General features: G+C 42.2%; 2 protein-coding genes across 2 annotated transcripts in view; one reads left to right on the top strand and one right to left on the bottom strand.

The window, feature by feature from the left end:
• Positions 1 to 14,384, bottom strand: part of ARMC10 (armadillo repeat containing 10) — a 41,552-nt gene that overhangs the window by 10,009 nt on the left and 17,159 nt on the right. The window lies entirely within an intron of this gene.
• Positions 1 to 14,384, top strand: part of NAPEPLD (N-acyl phosphatidylethanolamine phospholipase D) — a 38,471-nt gene that overhangs the window by 21,582 nt on the left and 2,505 nt on the right. The window contains exons 3-4 of the mRNA XM_053258485.1: positions 6,350 to 6,996; positions 7,431 to 7,545. Coding sequence (XP_053114460.1) covers positions 6,350 to 6,996; positions 7,431 to 7,545 — 762 coding nt within the window. The remainder of the gene's footprint in view (positions 1 to 6,349; positions 6,997 to 7,430; positions 7,546 to 14,384) is intronic.

Here is a 14,384-nt window from a genome sequence, read left to right as displayed (position 1 = left end):
AACTCCACTCTAGCACCTTGCAACAACGCCTTGGCATTAGCCTCGGTTCTCCATCTCTATGTACACGGATCAAAGAACCTCCATCCTCATATATCCAGGTTCCTTAAAAGGGTGTCAAACATGCTTCCCCTCATGGAACCTAAACAAAGTTCTTAATGCTCTAACCAGATCCCCCTTCGAACTACTTTCCTCAACCTTCTTAAAACGTCTATCTTACAAAATCCTTTTCCTAGTGGCAGTCACTTCAGCCTTCCGAGTTTCAGAGTTGGCAGTGCTGTCATCCCAGAAGGAACTGTGCACCTTCCTACCAGATGTAGTTGTACTCAGGGTTGATCTTACTTTCCTACCCAAGATTAACTCCACCTTCCACAGAGCCCAAGACACGGCTCTCCTGTCATTCTTCCCCTCCCCTCTCACCTCAGGGAGAAAACATTTCACACTCTGGACGTGCACAGGACCCTACACATTTACTTACCATGCACTAAATCTCTACACCAATCTAAATCCCTATTCGTCTCTTTCCACTCCTTCTCATAGGGATCCAAAATCTTAAAGGCAGTTCTAGTCTCCTGGCTTCATAAGTGCATAGCACTTGCCTATGAATAGTCTAATCTCCCTGTGCCTAGCAACATCATGGCACACTCAACCAATAGTGCGTCCACCTTGATTGCCTTCTCTCCTCGCACCGCCCCCGCTGAGATTTGCAGAATGGCCACATGGTCCTCTACCACGCCTTTTATCAAACACTGTAAAATCTCACCCTTTCTAACTTCTCAGGCAGCCTTCAAACGTACAGTCCTTCAACAGGTGGTGTAAAGACATCCACCAAACACACAGTTACAGCTTGGGGATGTCCCACTTTATGGGATAGACTATGATCTCTGGGAGAAAAGGAACATTGGTTCTTACCATGCAGGGTTCTTTTCCCCAGTGATTGAAGACCATTTGGCCCACCCTCAGATGTATAGAGTTAGTGTTACAACAAGGGATACGGGTTCGCTATCTGGGAGGGTCATGGCTCTCAGGATACTCAGTTTATCTTTTCTAACTATATATTTTTCTGTATCACATGTTCCTAATATCCTATTCTCAGTCTCTGTGCTCTCTTGATTCTGCTGGTGTTGATATGCTCTCTTCGCAAATAACACCAAGGAAATGGTGAGTGTTGCCACCCTGCGCCAGAACCTAACAAAAATGAAACTATTTCCTGTCTGCTCTGAGGATGTCTGAAATACAACCTACTATATGGGATGGACTGCGATCACTGGGGGAAAAGAACCCTTCACGGCAACAACCAATGTTCCTTTTCCTGCTATTTTTCACAGTTTGGAGGGGGGGCATTTGGCAGTCTGGGGGACATTGCTGGGGCACAAGGCGATCCCACAGGGTAAGGTAGAGTGCCTTTATATATATATATATATATATATATATATATATATATATATATATATATATATCTTAATAAAACAAGCACTTTCAAGTGATTTTTTGGGGGGTCTGGTGGGGCATTGCTGGGCACAAGGAGACTCTGCAGAGCACACTACAGTAAGGTGTTGTTTTGGGGGGGTGGGGGTTGGCTTTTCTTTTGCTGTGTTTTGGCTTCTTTACAACTTTTTTGTGCATTCTGGAACCTAATCCCCCTTTCCCCATAGGAACAGGGCCTCATTACTTGCGGTTTCGTTACTTGTGGTGGTAGGCAAAACAAACAAAACCCTGTGAGTAACGAGGTTCTCCTTTTATCTGTTCTGGTCTTAGTTACACTGGCAAACCTCTCCCAGTGTGCTAATACCAAGGCAGAATAATGCTATTGTAGATTAATTATCGTGTTTACTTCTGGATTTCTGTTAAAAGGATTTACAGTTGCTTTCAAGGCAGTCTGATGTAATTAATAGGGCTGTGTGTCAGAATTGCTCCCACTGCTTTCCCACTGGAGAAAGCAATGGAAGTAACTATACAGTAGTTCCCAGATGTCCCCATGTGCCTTTTTGCACAGGCATGCGGGGACATCCAGGAATGTTCCTCTCCCATTTTCCACGCCTGAGAACTTATAGTGCCCAGAAGTCCCCTTCACACCCTCCAGTAGCCTCTGGTTCCAGTGAAAGGCCCCCCCCCACCCCGCACTAGAAATGGCAGGTACTGTGTGAAGCTGGCAGCTTTGGGAGTGACCATCTCTGTGCAGCACCAAGGGGGATGGTACTCTCCACCCCCAGAACCGCAAATTCTGATGCACAGCCCTCATAATTAATGCTGCCTACTTACTTGGGAAAGATTTTTTTAATTATTATTATTATTAATTTTACTTTGAAGATTTGTGGAGACAATTTGGGGGCTAATCGTATTAGACCAGATACACAGTTGGACCTTGGCAAATGTCTTAAATTTTATACTGTTTCCTTCTTCATATTTTAGAGTTTTATTTCATTCTGCTCCGAGCTTTTAAATCTTAAATTGGAAAATTGACAAATCTGCCACAGTGACCGGTTGTGTGGTTATGGCAGCCTAACGGATAAACAGACATGACTTTTCAAAGCTTTTTATTGAAATAGCTAGACATCTGAATGATTCTTGCATTTGCATGTAATACTCCATTTTTTTTGTAGCTATAAAGCATTGAAGGCAGACTGATGTTTGTAGAAATGAGTTGACATTATTCTTCTGACAGGAGATCTGGATTGGAAAGCCAAGAAGAAATTGAAAGCTGATGAAGGGGGAGTTTGTGTGAATCAACTGAAATGATTAGTGGTTTGGATGAGCCTTTGTAAGGGAAAAACACACTTGTCTTCTGTCTCCTTTCTAAATGTTAAGCCAACTTTTGCAAGTCTGTGGAGCTAAAGTTATGGTTTTAATTATACTCTTATTATGCCAGCTTAACCCATGCTGGAAATAGGCTTGCCAGCATTGTGTTGGCTGAAATTGGGACGGGGACTCTGAGGGTGGGGGGCAGGGGCATGGCCACCTAGGGGTAGGGCTTGTTTGTTGCTTTTTTTAACTTTTAAAGCCACCGCTGAGAGGTGACGGAGCAGGACGGTAGCAAGAGCTCTCCTCTGAATAGCTGCCACTGCTGAGCTGCTCTGGCTGGGGCAGGGCTCACTGGGATGAGTGCGCTGCAGCTGAAGAACTGGAAGCAAAGCACTCACCAATGAGACAGACTGACTGACGGAGGGAGGGAGGGACAGAGTCGGAGATAAGGAGGCAAAGGATTGCCTTAGTGGGCCCCGCCTTCCTCCAAAATGAGGCAGACATTTGGGAGGAAGGCGGGCCTGAGTAAGGCAGTCTTTCGCTGCCTTCTCTCCAACTCCATCTCTCCCTCCCTTCCTCCGTCAGTCACTCCGTCACTCACTGGTGAGTGCTTTGCTTCCAGTTCTTCAGCTGCAGCGTGCCCATCCCAGTGAGCCCTGCCCCAGCCAGAGCAGCTCAGCAGTGGCAGCCATTCCTATCACTTGGGAGGCAGGAGAGCTCTCGCCACTGCCCTGCTCTGCTGCCACTCAGCAGTGGCTTTAAAGATGATTTTTTTAAAAAAGTGGTAAAAAAAGTGGGAGAAATTGATTCTCAAACGGAATTTCTCCCCAGGAATGAGGGACATCGCTCACAGTGCAGGACAGTTGGCAACCCTAGTTGGAAATAAAGCCAGGCACCTTAAGTAACGGAGAGCCACACACATGGAAGCAGGATTCTCTGTGCACATGGATGCAGATAGGATCTGCATCTGCTCATCTGGAAGTTCATTTTGCTTACTAGATGTGTGTATTTTGAAGCAGATGATGTGCATCCCTATCTGTCCACTAGTAATTGAACAAGCCTAGTTTTTTCTTGGCTGCAGTTGGATTAGGACCACTGAAGCTATTTGGCATTGGGTATTTGGGCTCAGATGATTTTACTGAAATGCATGGCAAGTGAAACTTTAGACTCCATTGCATTACCATGATTTGAGAGAATTCAAATCTGCTTTGCTCTGCATTCTTGTGAATATTGTACTAGCTTTTGGATTGTTTGATAGATTTTTGCTTGCCGTTGCTTATCTCTGCCTGGAACAGAAGCAAATGTTTTGCAATGCACTCTGGTTTAATCTAATGTTTAAAGTTTTGCAAAGCTCATTCCAGAAGCATTGCTGAGATCTTGCAAGAAATTCAAACTTTTATCAGTTCAGGGTCTATAAAGCTTTTTTCAGTTAACTTGCAAAGGTCCCAGGGTACTCATGGGAGTAACACTCTGTCTTGTTGGAACTGATGGAGGAGTGGGTTAAATACAGACATTGCCAGAATGTAGATAATCCTTGAAATTGAAAATTGTCACATGAAATGCAGCATGGTCCTGTTGTGTACTAGAGCTGTTTTTCAGAGGAACCAGGCTTCTTAAAAAATCCTGGCTTTTAACAAAGTTTGTCTTGGATATTGAAAGGAGAGTAGGAAGGAATCCCTGAAAATCACAGGCACAGATCTACACCAAATAAAAGGTGAAAAGCTAGTCATTTTTTCTTTCCTGCTGTAGTGAACAGTCTCTGCATTTGGGTTGTGTCCTTTCCTTTTGGACATGAGGAAGGCACACTCTGATGACCCTTGGTGTCCAAGGGAGAGTTTAGGTTATCCATATGATCAGAGATTGCCCTATTTGTTAGCTGTTCATGTATTTAAAGCTAAGGAATTTATTCTCTTTTAGGGCTTGTAGTTTTCAATTCCTGAAAAGAATGAGGAAGTAGGCTAATGCTGATAAATATTAATTGAGAGGGTCAAAGGATGCAGCCTATGTTCAAGTTGACCCTAAACATTTGATTTGTGGAAGGCTGTTTTTTATCTGGAAAGAAAGAAAACAAACACAATTGGTCTCTTCAGTCTGTCAGAAAGGGGCAAACATTGAAGATGGCTTTTCTGCTCTCAATCTGACAAGCTTATTTATCTGTATAGGAGAATCATGTTGGAAGAAATTGCAAGGTAGTAACTGCTTACTAGTAATTCCCTTCCCTTACCATTTCATGATGGTTCATCTTTTGTCTTTTTCATTTAAGAAAAATGCTGCTAGTGTTAAATCCTTCAGTTTTATAGTGGTTAGAGTGCTGGACTAGGACCAGGGAGACCCGTGTTCAAATCCCCATTCAGCCATGGTACTAGCTGGGTGACTCTGGGCCAGTCACTTTTCTCTCAGCCTAACCTACTTTACAGGGTTGTTGTGAAGAGAAACTCAAGTATGTAGTACACCACTCTGGGCTCCTTGGAGGAAGAGCGGGATATAAATGTAGTAGTAGTAGTAATATAAGACAAACCAGTCAATAACATCTGTCTGACTGTGTAAACAAGAAATAATTAATTAATTAATTAATTAATTTTTAAAAAACAAGGTTTCAGGCACTAATAAATCTTGTGGGGGAAACCTGCCCCCCATAAGCGGAAGTTCTATTTCAGGTTTTGTAAGCACTCTTCAGTAAGTTGTGACATTGTACTATTTCTTATGTATTTGTCAAATCCTTTGACATTTTGGGTGTATTGCACTAGTACCACAGACTTCTTGACTCCTTGTAGCATATTTGCATCCTGCATAGCAGAAAGAATAATGGCCTGGTCTATGCTTTGCTGCAGGATGAGGAGGGAATGTCCTGGAATGGTAGAATGGACTTGACAGTGCAGAAGAGCCCTTATGGAATCCTGTTCCTTATGGAAACATTTCCAATAAGGCCCTGATGGGGTGGTAGCTCTTCCTTTCAGCAAGTATCTTTCTTGTGGGAGAAAATTGGACAAAAAGGCAGCCCCCATTTGCAGTCACAGTTCTACTACCTCATTCTGCTGCATGTGCAGGCCAGGCCTGTATTAGCTTAATACATACTTTATGTCTAGATCTTTCTGTGCTGGGAGTAGGAAAGTGCAGCCTTCCAGTTCTATAGGCTGTATGATCATCACTGGGTCCCATAGGCAGGAGAGGAAGGTAGCAAATTATGCTGGTGAATAAACGTGTTAATTTTGACACTACCTCTTAACCTTTTAAGAAATTGTTTGCTCAAAGTCCTGGCTTCCACTTTCCTTGACTCACCAAACCCCTGATGAGAATCAAGCCTCCTGCAGATCTCTCACCCTGAGAGATTATCCTGCAGCTCCATCATGAGGCATCCAGTCTCTTGTTAGTCCACACTTTCTGCACAGACATCCTTTCTTGTTCCCAGAATCTCTCCCTGCAGCTCTCATATCCCACCCACCTGTCAGACTGATTGGGTGAGCCCTGGAGTTCACCAGCCTGTCAGTTAAGACAAGGGTTCACTTCCTGTTAACTCTTTAGAGGGAGGGGAGACTGGTCACTATACATGGACAATACTTGCTGCTTGTGAGAATATAGTTCTAACATTTCCTTTTTCCTTTTTTGCTAGGAACTTGACAGAGAGCTTCCAGTATTAGAGCCTTACTTTGTCCAACTCCCAGAACTAGCCGGAAAAACTGGAGAGGGTATGCGAGTCACATGGCTTGGACATGCATCAGTAATGGTGGAAATGGATGGAATTACATTTCTTACCGACCCCATCTTCAGTCAGCGAGCTTCCTTTGTACAGTGCATGGGTCCCAAGCGTTTCCGAGGACCTCCATGCACAGTGGATCAACTCCCCAAAATAAATGCAGTGCTAATCAGCCACACGCACTATGACCATTTGGACTACTATACTGTAATGAATTTGAATGATCGCTTTGGCAGTGATCTGAGATGGTTTGTGCCCCTAGGTCTCTTAGACTGGATGCAGAAATGTGGCTGTGAGAATGTAATTGAACTGGACTGGTGGGGAGAAAACTGTGTTCCTGGTCACGATGAGATTACGTTTGTTTTCACACCTTCTCAACACTGGTCCAAGAGGACTGCAATGGATGACAACCAAGTTCTCTGGGGAAGCTGGTCTGTCTTGGGACCAGGGAATAGGTTTTTTTTTGCAGGAGATACTGGCTATTGTGTTGCTTTTGAGGAGATAGGGAGGAGATTTGGCCCTTTTGATCTTGCTGCGATTCCCATAGGAGCATATGAACCACGGTATGTATGCTGGTAAACCAGAGTAAGTGATTCAAGGTTTTAAACTATCACTAGTCACATTGTACCAACAACATTTTGGATGTATAGAACAAAGGCAGTGACATGGCCTTTTATAAAAAGGGGTCACAATGTAAAGAAGCGAGGAGGGACAGATAAAGGTCAACTGGGGGGGGGGAAGGTAGTCTGTGTGATGCTTTGTAGATGATAGGGAAACAAATGAAGGAATTTGGAGGCAGAAGGTGATTCATTAGATAAATGGGGGAGTTGTTCTTGACCACACGAGAGAAGATTACAAAGGGGGACAGAAGCAGAAAGATGACGAGTAGTAAGGGAAGATCGGTTTATATTTCCACCAACTGTGAAATACTGTAGTGAGGATCCAGTATCTTTAAACTAACAGACAAAGGAAAAATGTTTTATCCCTATTTTGGCAGGTGGTTTATGAAATACCAGCATGTGGACCCTGAAGAAGCAGTAAGGATTCATATTGATGTTAAAGCAAAGAAGTCTGTTGGAATTCATTGGGGAACCTTTGCTTTGGCAAATGAGGTGGGTGTGAGCTAATAAATGCTACTGTAGACTTTCCATTGAAAAGAGTCTAGAACTTTATTTCCCATACTTTGATACATCTTCAGTCTTCTGAACTAAACCAGGAAGCACATGTCACTTAGACACCAAGAGGTTTATTTTGTTGTTGTTGTTGTGTGTTAAGAATTACCCTGTCTTTCTGTATTGAATCCCTGATCAGAGTGTGCCTTCTGCTTGGAAGCAAGTAAGCCCATAGCATTCATTAAGGAAGAGATGCAATGGGTAGCTTCCTCTGAAAGTGAGTAATTTCTGTTGTATCTCTGTTTCGGTTGTGATTGGATGATTTAATTGCACCTGATACACAGATGCAGTAGAATCATCAGCTTCCGGTGGAGGCTGATTGGCAGGAGCAGTGAATTATGCAGTTGGAGTAGTGTGTCTCCTCTACAGGTGCATTACTTGGGCTCAGATTTATGTTTTTAACACACTAGTCTGCCCTGGCATACCTTTTTGAAAATTACTTATCTAGGATAAGTGTTTTATTTAACATAACTATGCTAACAGTTTTCAAACGGTTTAAAATAAAGTGATTTGAGATGTTAATATTATGACACAGGTTATCCACTCTTTCTCTAAATCCTAATGTAAACTGCCCAGAGACTTGTAAACGGCCCAGAAACTTGCATTTTGGGCAGTAGACAAATGTGTTAAACAAACAAAGTGTGATGGAAAAAATTAGGATGTACATGTTGTCACCTTTACCAGAATTCCTTCATAGCTAGTCGCGTCTTGTAAAAAGAGAGCAATTTATTAGGGATGTGCACAAATTGATTTTTTAAAATTCTATTTGAGCCCAAATCAAATCACCCGATTTGTTTTGTGTCCAAATCTACCTTGCACCAATCACCCCAGATTCAATTTGTATTGATTTGATTTTGATCAATTTGGACCACTTAACAAGGTCCTAGGGGCACCAAATTTGGGTGGTGGATAGGTCCCCATGGGTGCCACCCACCACACAAATTACAAGGCGGTAGGGCACTTGGTTGATTTTTAATGAATTTATTTAGATTTTACTGATTTTGTATATTTGCACCATAGGAAATAATGGGGATTCGAAGTTGCCCTATCCTAATCCTAACAGGGATCCCCAGCTTTCATTTAAAAAAAGAAAGAAAGCTGAGCTCTAGCCTTTGTAGAGGCAGAGTTATGAAGCAAAATGTGTGGTCATTATTTTTCAAGTGTTTGGATTCTTTGCTGTATAATAACTTTTCCTCATAATTAATCCCTATGAGGATTCATTGCACACCTTCATTTCTTCTGTTCATTTTGACTGTTATTGGAGAATGCCAACTGCCATGTGTCAACTCCCCCCCCCCGCAAGGCAGTGGGGTACGTAGTTTATTTTGGTGTGTTTAGATTCTTTGGTGTCTTCATTACACACCTTCATTTCTTCTGTTCATTTTGACCCTACTGCTTTGCAGGTGTGGGGTGGGGAATTAGTGGTATCCCATGTTCCAATTACCCACCCACAAGCCACTGGGTACTCAATTTATACTTTAGGAATTTTTGACGTGTTTAGAATCTTTGGTGAATCCTCATAAGGATTCATTATGAGGAAAGGTTATTAGACACTAAAGAGCCTAAACACTTGAAAAATTCTTAGAACATAAACTGAATAGTACCCCACTGCCTTGCAGGTGGGAGGGGAGTATAGTTGGCACATGGTAGTTGACAGTTGGCACGGCCCAAAAGACAGTCAAAATGAACAGAAGAAATGAAAGTGTGTAATGAATCCTCATAGGGATTCATTGAGGGAAAGTTATTATACACCAAAGAATCCAAACACTTGAAAAATAGTGACCACACATTTTGCTCCATAATGCCACTTCTACAAGGGCTAGAGCTTAGCTTCACCCCCTTTAAAAAAAGAAAGAAAGAAACTTGAGAATCTCGATTTGATTCCTATAGAATCAAGAGCGATTTGATTTGTACCCGAATCAGTTAGATTTGTGTACAAATCGATTTGTACCCAAATCGATTTGCACATCCCTAAAATTTATATCTTTTCCTAGTAGTCTATCATACTTTAGCATGACCATTTCATATATCTTACACACCATTTCATGTACAGGGATCCAGAAGTGCAAGTAACTTGCATTTCTGAATTTCTTCATGTAAAATAATGTCCACATTTACTCTCCCTTCAACATGATTGACGAATTAATTTCAACTGGCCTGCTCACACAATCTTTGTGACACCTCAGTTATAAACATTGTTGCCAACCTCTCTGCCTGCAGCGTTGGCACTGTACATAAAGTAAAAATGATTCTGACATGTTTGGGGTGCCAGATCATCAGTTCTTGAATGATGATGCAATGAGTCTTTAGACCACTGATCTTGGCTAAGTCAATTACACTAACTTGATTGGCTTATGGATTGAAGCCATTATTTGACTTCGTTTATAAGCTCTCTGAATTATATCCTGAAATTTAGTCTTCTGGATGGGTGCTTGATCATAGTTAAGGTAAATTCAGCAATAACACAGTCTCTTCGTTATGATTCTTATTGGATTACTTGGCCAATATTTTTCCACTGCTGATATGTAGTATACCAGGATCATTCAAAATCATATGTCAGTCTTACTCAGCCATTGTTGTCCTGCATTCAGGTGTCTGTATACATGTACACATTGGTGTGTGAATGACTTTATATACATATATTTAAAAAGTGAATTTGGGTACAAATCCTCTTAAATACAGGTACAGATAGGAAATGTACTGCTATACCTGTGAATAATTGTGTACAGATTTGTACATGTATACAGATCTGTATGTGCAATGAACATAATATAGCTTCAATCAGATCTTTGGTAGACATTGTCTTCTCTGACTGCTCTCCAACATCCAAGCTCTTTCCTTGTTCTACTATCTATGATCTTTTAACTGGAGATGCCAGGGATTAAACCTGGGACCTTATGCATATAAAGCATGTTCTCTGTCACTAAGCTATGGGTTTAATATTTATTTAATATTTAATATGAGTTTAATATTTCTTAAGAATGACTGTTTCAATTATGGGGGAAAGCAGAAAATGGCTGTAGTTCAAGACATACTTTAATGGAAAACAAGTGGACAAAACAGTGTGCTAGTCAGGGGCGTATCTAGGGTGGGGCAGGCAGGGCATATGCCCCAGGCGCCACTTGAAGGGGGGCACAATTTTTTAAAATGAACATTTTTTTTAAAAAATGGCTGCCAAAAACAAAATGGCCACTGTGCATGCTCAAATGGCCTCTGTGAGGCCATGGGCCATGCCAGGCCTCTCAGAGGCCATTTGAGCATGTGCGGTGGCCATTTAATTTTTGGCGGCCATTTTTTTAAAAAAACGCATTATTTTTAAATATGGCCACCGAACATGATCCAATGGTCCCTGTGAAGCCCTAGGCCTTGCTAGGCTTTGCAGAGGCCATTTGAGCATGCATGGCAGCCTCCAAAATGGCCACCACGCCGATCTTTGTAGTCCCAAACAGGCCCCAAAATCAGCCTGGGTCAGGCTGCAGCAGTGAATTAAGAGGCTGGCGGGGGGATGGGGGTCCTTTGCAGCCCCCCACCATGCCCTATCGGAAGCCCCCGAAAGGGGCTACAGGTAATTTTTTAAAAATTTAATATAAGTCAATGTACACATATTCAGTTTGGCACTATGTACAGAGGGCTTGTGAATACTGAGCTGAAGCTTATGAGCTAGGATTGTATTCATTTGCTCTTACTTTGCTTCTTGTGATAAGTGAGTTAAATGTGATGTCATAATAATATGGCTATTAATAGTGAGTTTGTCTTTGAATCAGTGTGAAATCCTTAGTATTAAGGCCCACTGGGAGTTTCTTGCTCTCTTTCTCTCATTTTAACTGTCTTTCTGAAATACTCAAATATATTCCAAGCAGTGACACAGTTTACTCTGCATATCCTTTAATTATTTTCAGAGTATCTGGGAAAAGTCAAATTCTCCATTTATTTTTAAAACATATGTAATAGTGATGCTAGTAGATGCATGGTAGAGAATTAGACAGGCACTTCTGTTCAGTTTTCCAAGTACACCTCCACATAGTATTTGGGTATTTCATGAGCCCCAGCATACTGAAATTTGTAGTTTTCCAGCATTTTTTGGTCTGGCTACGTCCACTGCTAAATAGTTTTTGAAATATTAAAAGATTAACAAGCTTGATTTGTATTTTTCAGCTGATATTATGGTAAAGTTATCTGAAAGATGGGTGTCAGATGTTTGGCCAGGGGGCGCAATTTCAGTGCTTGTCCTGGGCACTATTTTCCCTAGATACGCCTCTGGTGCTAGTACTACATGTTCCTTAAGATTTCTCTGAGTCAAGAGCTGAGCCAGTTTGTTACAAATTGGCTATCATGTGTAAACAACTGCTCCCACTAGTTACTTCTCCTGTAAGCATTTCGTAACCTCTGAGAAACTTATTTGTTGAAAACAAAGCTTCTGTGAGCAGGGATTTCTGCATCCCCAAAGTGTTCTGCTAGTAGACTGCTGCTGCTGCATCTTCCATATATACTGCACAGCATACATAATGGCCAAGTATACCATGTGTGCAGTGGTTTGTGCTTTACCACAAGACAAAGAGCTGACTTACAATATCTATATAATTAATTCACTTGGCTGGCCATGTGTGGAGATGTGGCAAGGCTTTTGCGACAGAACTCTCGCGACACATGAGAGTTCCCAGCATTGGGTGATGATGGCTGGGCCTGGCCATGGTGGGGAGGTGGCGGCGGGCCCGGCCACGGTAATGGAGGCAGGTGGCCGGCCTGGCCACAGTGAGGAGAAGGAGAAGGTAGCAGCCCCGCCACCAGGAAGAGGGCGGCTGAGAGGAGCCCAGCTGGGTGGGTGGCGGAGCCGCGCCCGGCAGGGAAGGAAAGCACTGCCAGCGGGCGGGGAGGGAAAAGTGAGAGGAGCCCTCCGGGGAAGGCACAGATGCTGGGGTGAGCAGACCTTGGAGACTGGGGCAGAAGGTGCGGGGGAAGGGGTAATCACTGGCCCCAAAGAGTACACAGATGCTATGTGTGGGGTCGGCTAGTATGCTAGTCATGGCATATTGGTTGCAAGATTACAGATTAGGCAGAAGTGTAGATTGTGAGCCCTTTAGGGACAGGGATCCATCATCATTTATTTATTTCTCCACGTAAACTGCTTTGGAAACTTCTCTTGAAAATTGGTATTAAAATATTTGTGGTAGAAGTGTGCACCTGAAAAGAAAACTGCAAAATAAGTTCAGAAATGGTCCCCACAAAAACTTCAAAGTGCTCTTCATGTTCAAAAAGCAGTTTGGCACTACTTGAAGAAGGCTCTTGCAGTCACACCAAACTTGCACTCTTCTTTTTGAATTCAGAGGAACCTAAGGTCAAACTGGACATGACACGGAACATGTCATTTTCTTACTAGAATAGTTGAATAGTCATGGATGATCACTACTGGGACCATGATGCATGGGGAATTTCTCCTTGAACTGCAGTTCTGGTAACTGCCCTCCCATCTCTCCCCAATAGCTCTGTAAGCTCCAGGAGGGAAGCTCTTCATTCGCTACAAGTGAGGCTTCCCTCCCACAGACATTGTCATTGGGACTGCAGCATGAAAAGATTTAAATGTTCCCTTTGCAGTTGCTGTTAAGTGTGTGTGTGTGGGGGGGGACACCCTCACAAGCATGAATGATACATTTGATTTGACCTTTAAGAGCAATTTTGGGAGCTTCTAAGGGCAGCTTCTATGAAAAATAAAAGCACAGATAAAGAATTTGGCAGTTTTTCTTGTCTGCAGCCCCGTGAAAGAAAAGCATATTAGAATGCCTACTGCTGGGGTCTAAACATTGCTTTCCCAAACAAGTTGGCTAGTGTAGCTCAAGAATTGCACTTGATACTGAGAAACTGAAAGTTTTGTGCATGTCTGGAACATGGAGTAGGCCTAGTAATGGAACAATTGCCCCACTCCTGTGTCAAAAATTATTTACAAACACTGGTAGAGTACCACCTGCTAAATCATCACTTTACATACCCTGCATTACATATTTTTAATACTGTATTTACTCAAAAGGAAGAGGATTCTGAATTTAAGGTGACCCTCACCAAGTTTCTGTCATCAAAGAACTTGGAAAAAACCTAGTCTTGGATTCAGGTAAATACGGTATAATGTAACTGCTGATGAAAAAACCAGAAGTAGTTACCAATTGTTATACAATTTGGTTCATAGATGGGTAAGCCTGAAAGACTGTATCTGGAAGAACAAAGGAAAAGCCACACCTCCACCTGGTGCTGGATAGAAGCAATCTTATTGTATGAAGACTATCTAATGCATTTCAACTAGTGGTTTTCTTTAGGAGCAAAGGGTCTTCCTATCTTCTGGAAGACCCTTTGCTTAATACAAGTATTAAGCATGCAAGTATTAAGTATCATGCTTTTGAGTGTGTTGCTTTCACTGATGTATTAAAACAAGATATATAAATACTTATTTATAAAGTATTTCTAAAAACTGTAGAACAACAAAATTGCCCTACCTGCAGTATTGCAAATTAAGAATAAAGACAAGACTCTGAGAGGAAGAGAAAGCATAGTAATCTGAAGATTCTGTCCCTAAAGACACTACTTAAAATGTATTGGGCAATCTTCACATAACTTGCTGTTCTCAAGCACCAGCTTGAAACCTGCTTCTCTGTTTTGTTCTTTTGACTGCCCTTGTCTCCTGAGACTGTGTCTGGGCCACTGAGATATCCCCCCCTGGCCTGCCACCTCCCACAAGAAGTTTGCTCCAGAGACAAAAATATATACTACTAGTCTCAGCTACTGATGTTCTG

Source organism: Hemicordylus capensis, chromosome 5 (assembly GCF_027244095.1).
Source record: "Hemicordylus capensis ecotype Gifberg chromosome 5, rHemCap1.1.pri, whole genome shotgun sequence".
NCBI classification, from domain to species: domain Eukaryota; kingdom Metazoa; phylum Chordata; class Lepidosauria; order Squamata; family Cordylidae; genus Hemicordylus; species Hemicordylus capensis.
The sequence above is the reverse complement of the archived record's forward strand: the minus strand, read 5'-3'. Positions and strand labels throughout refer to the sequence as shown.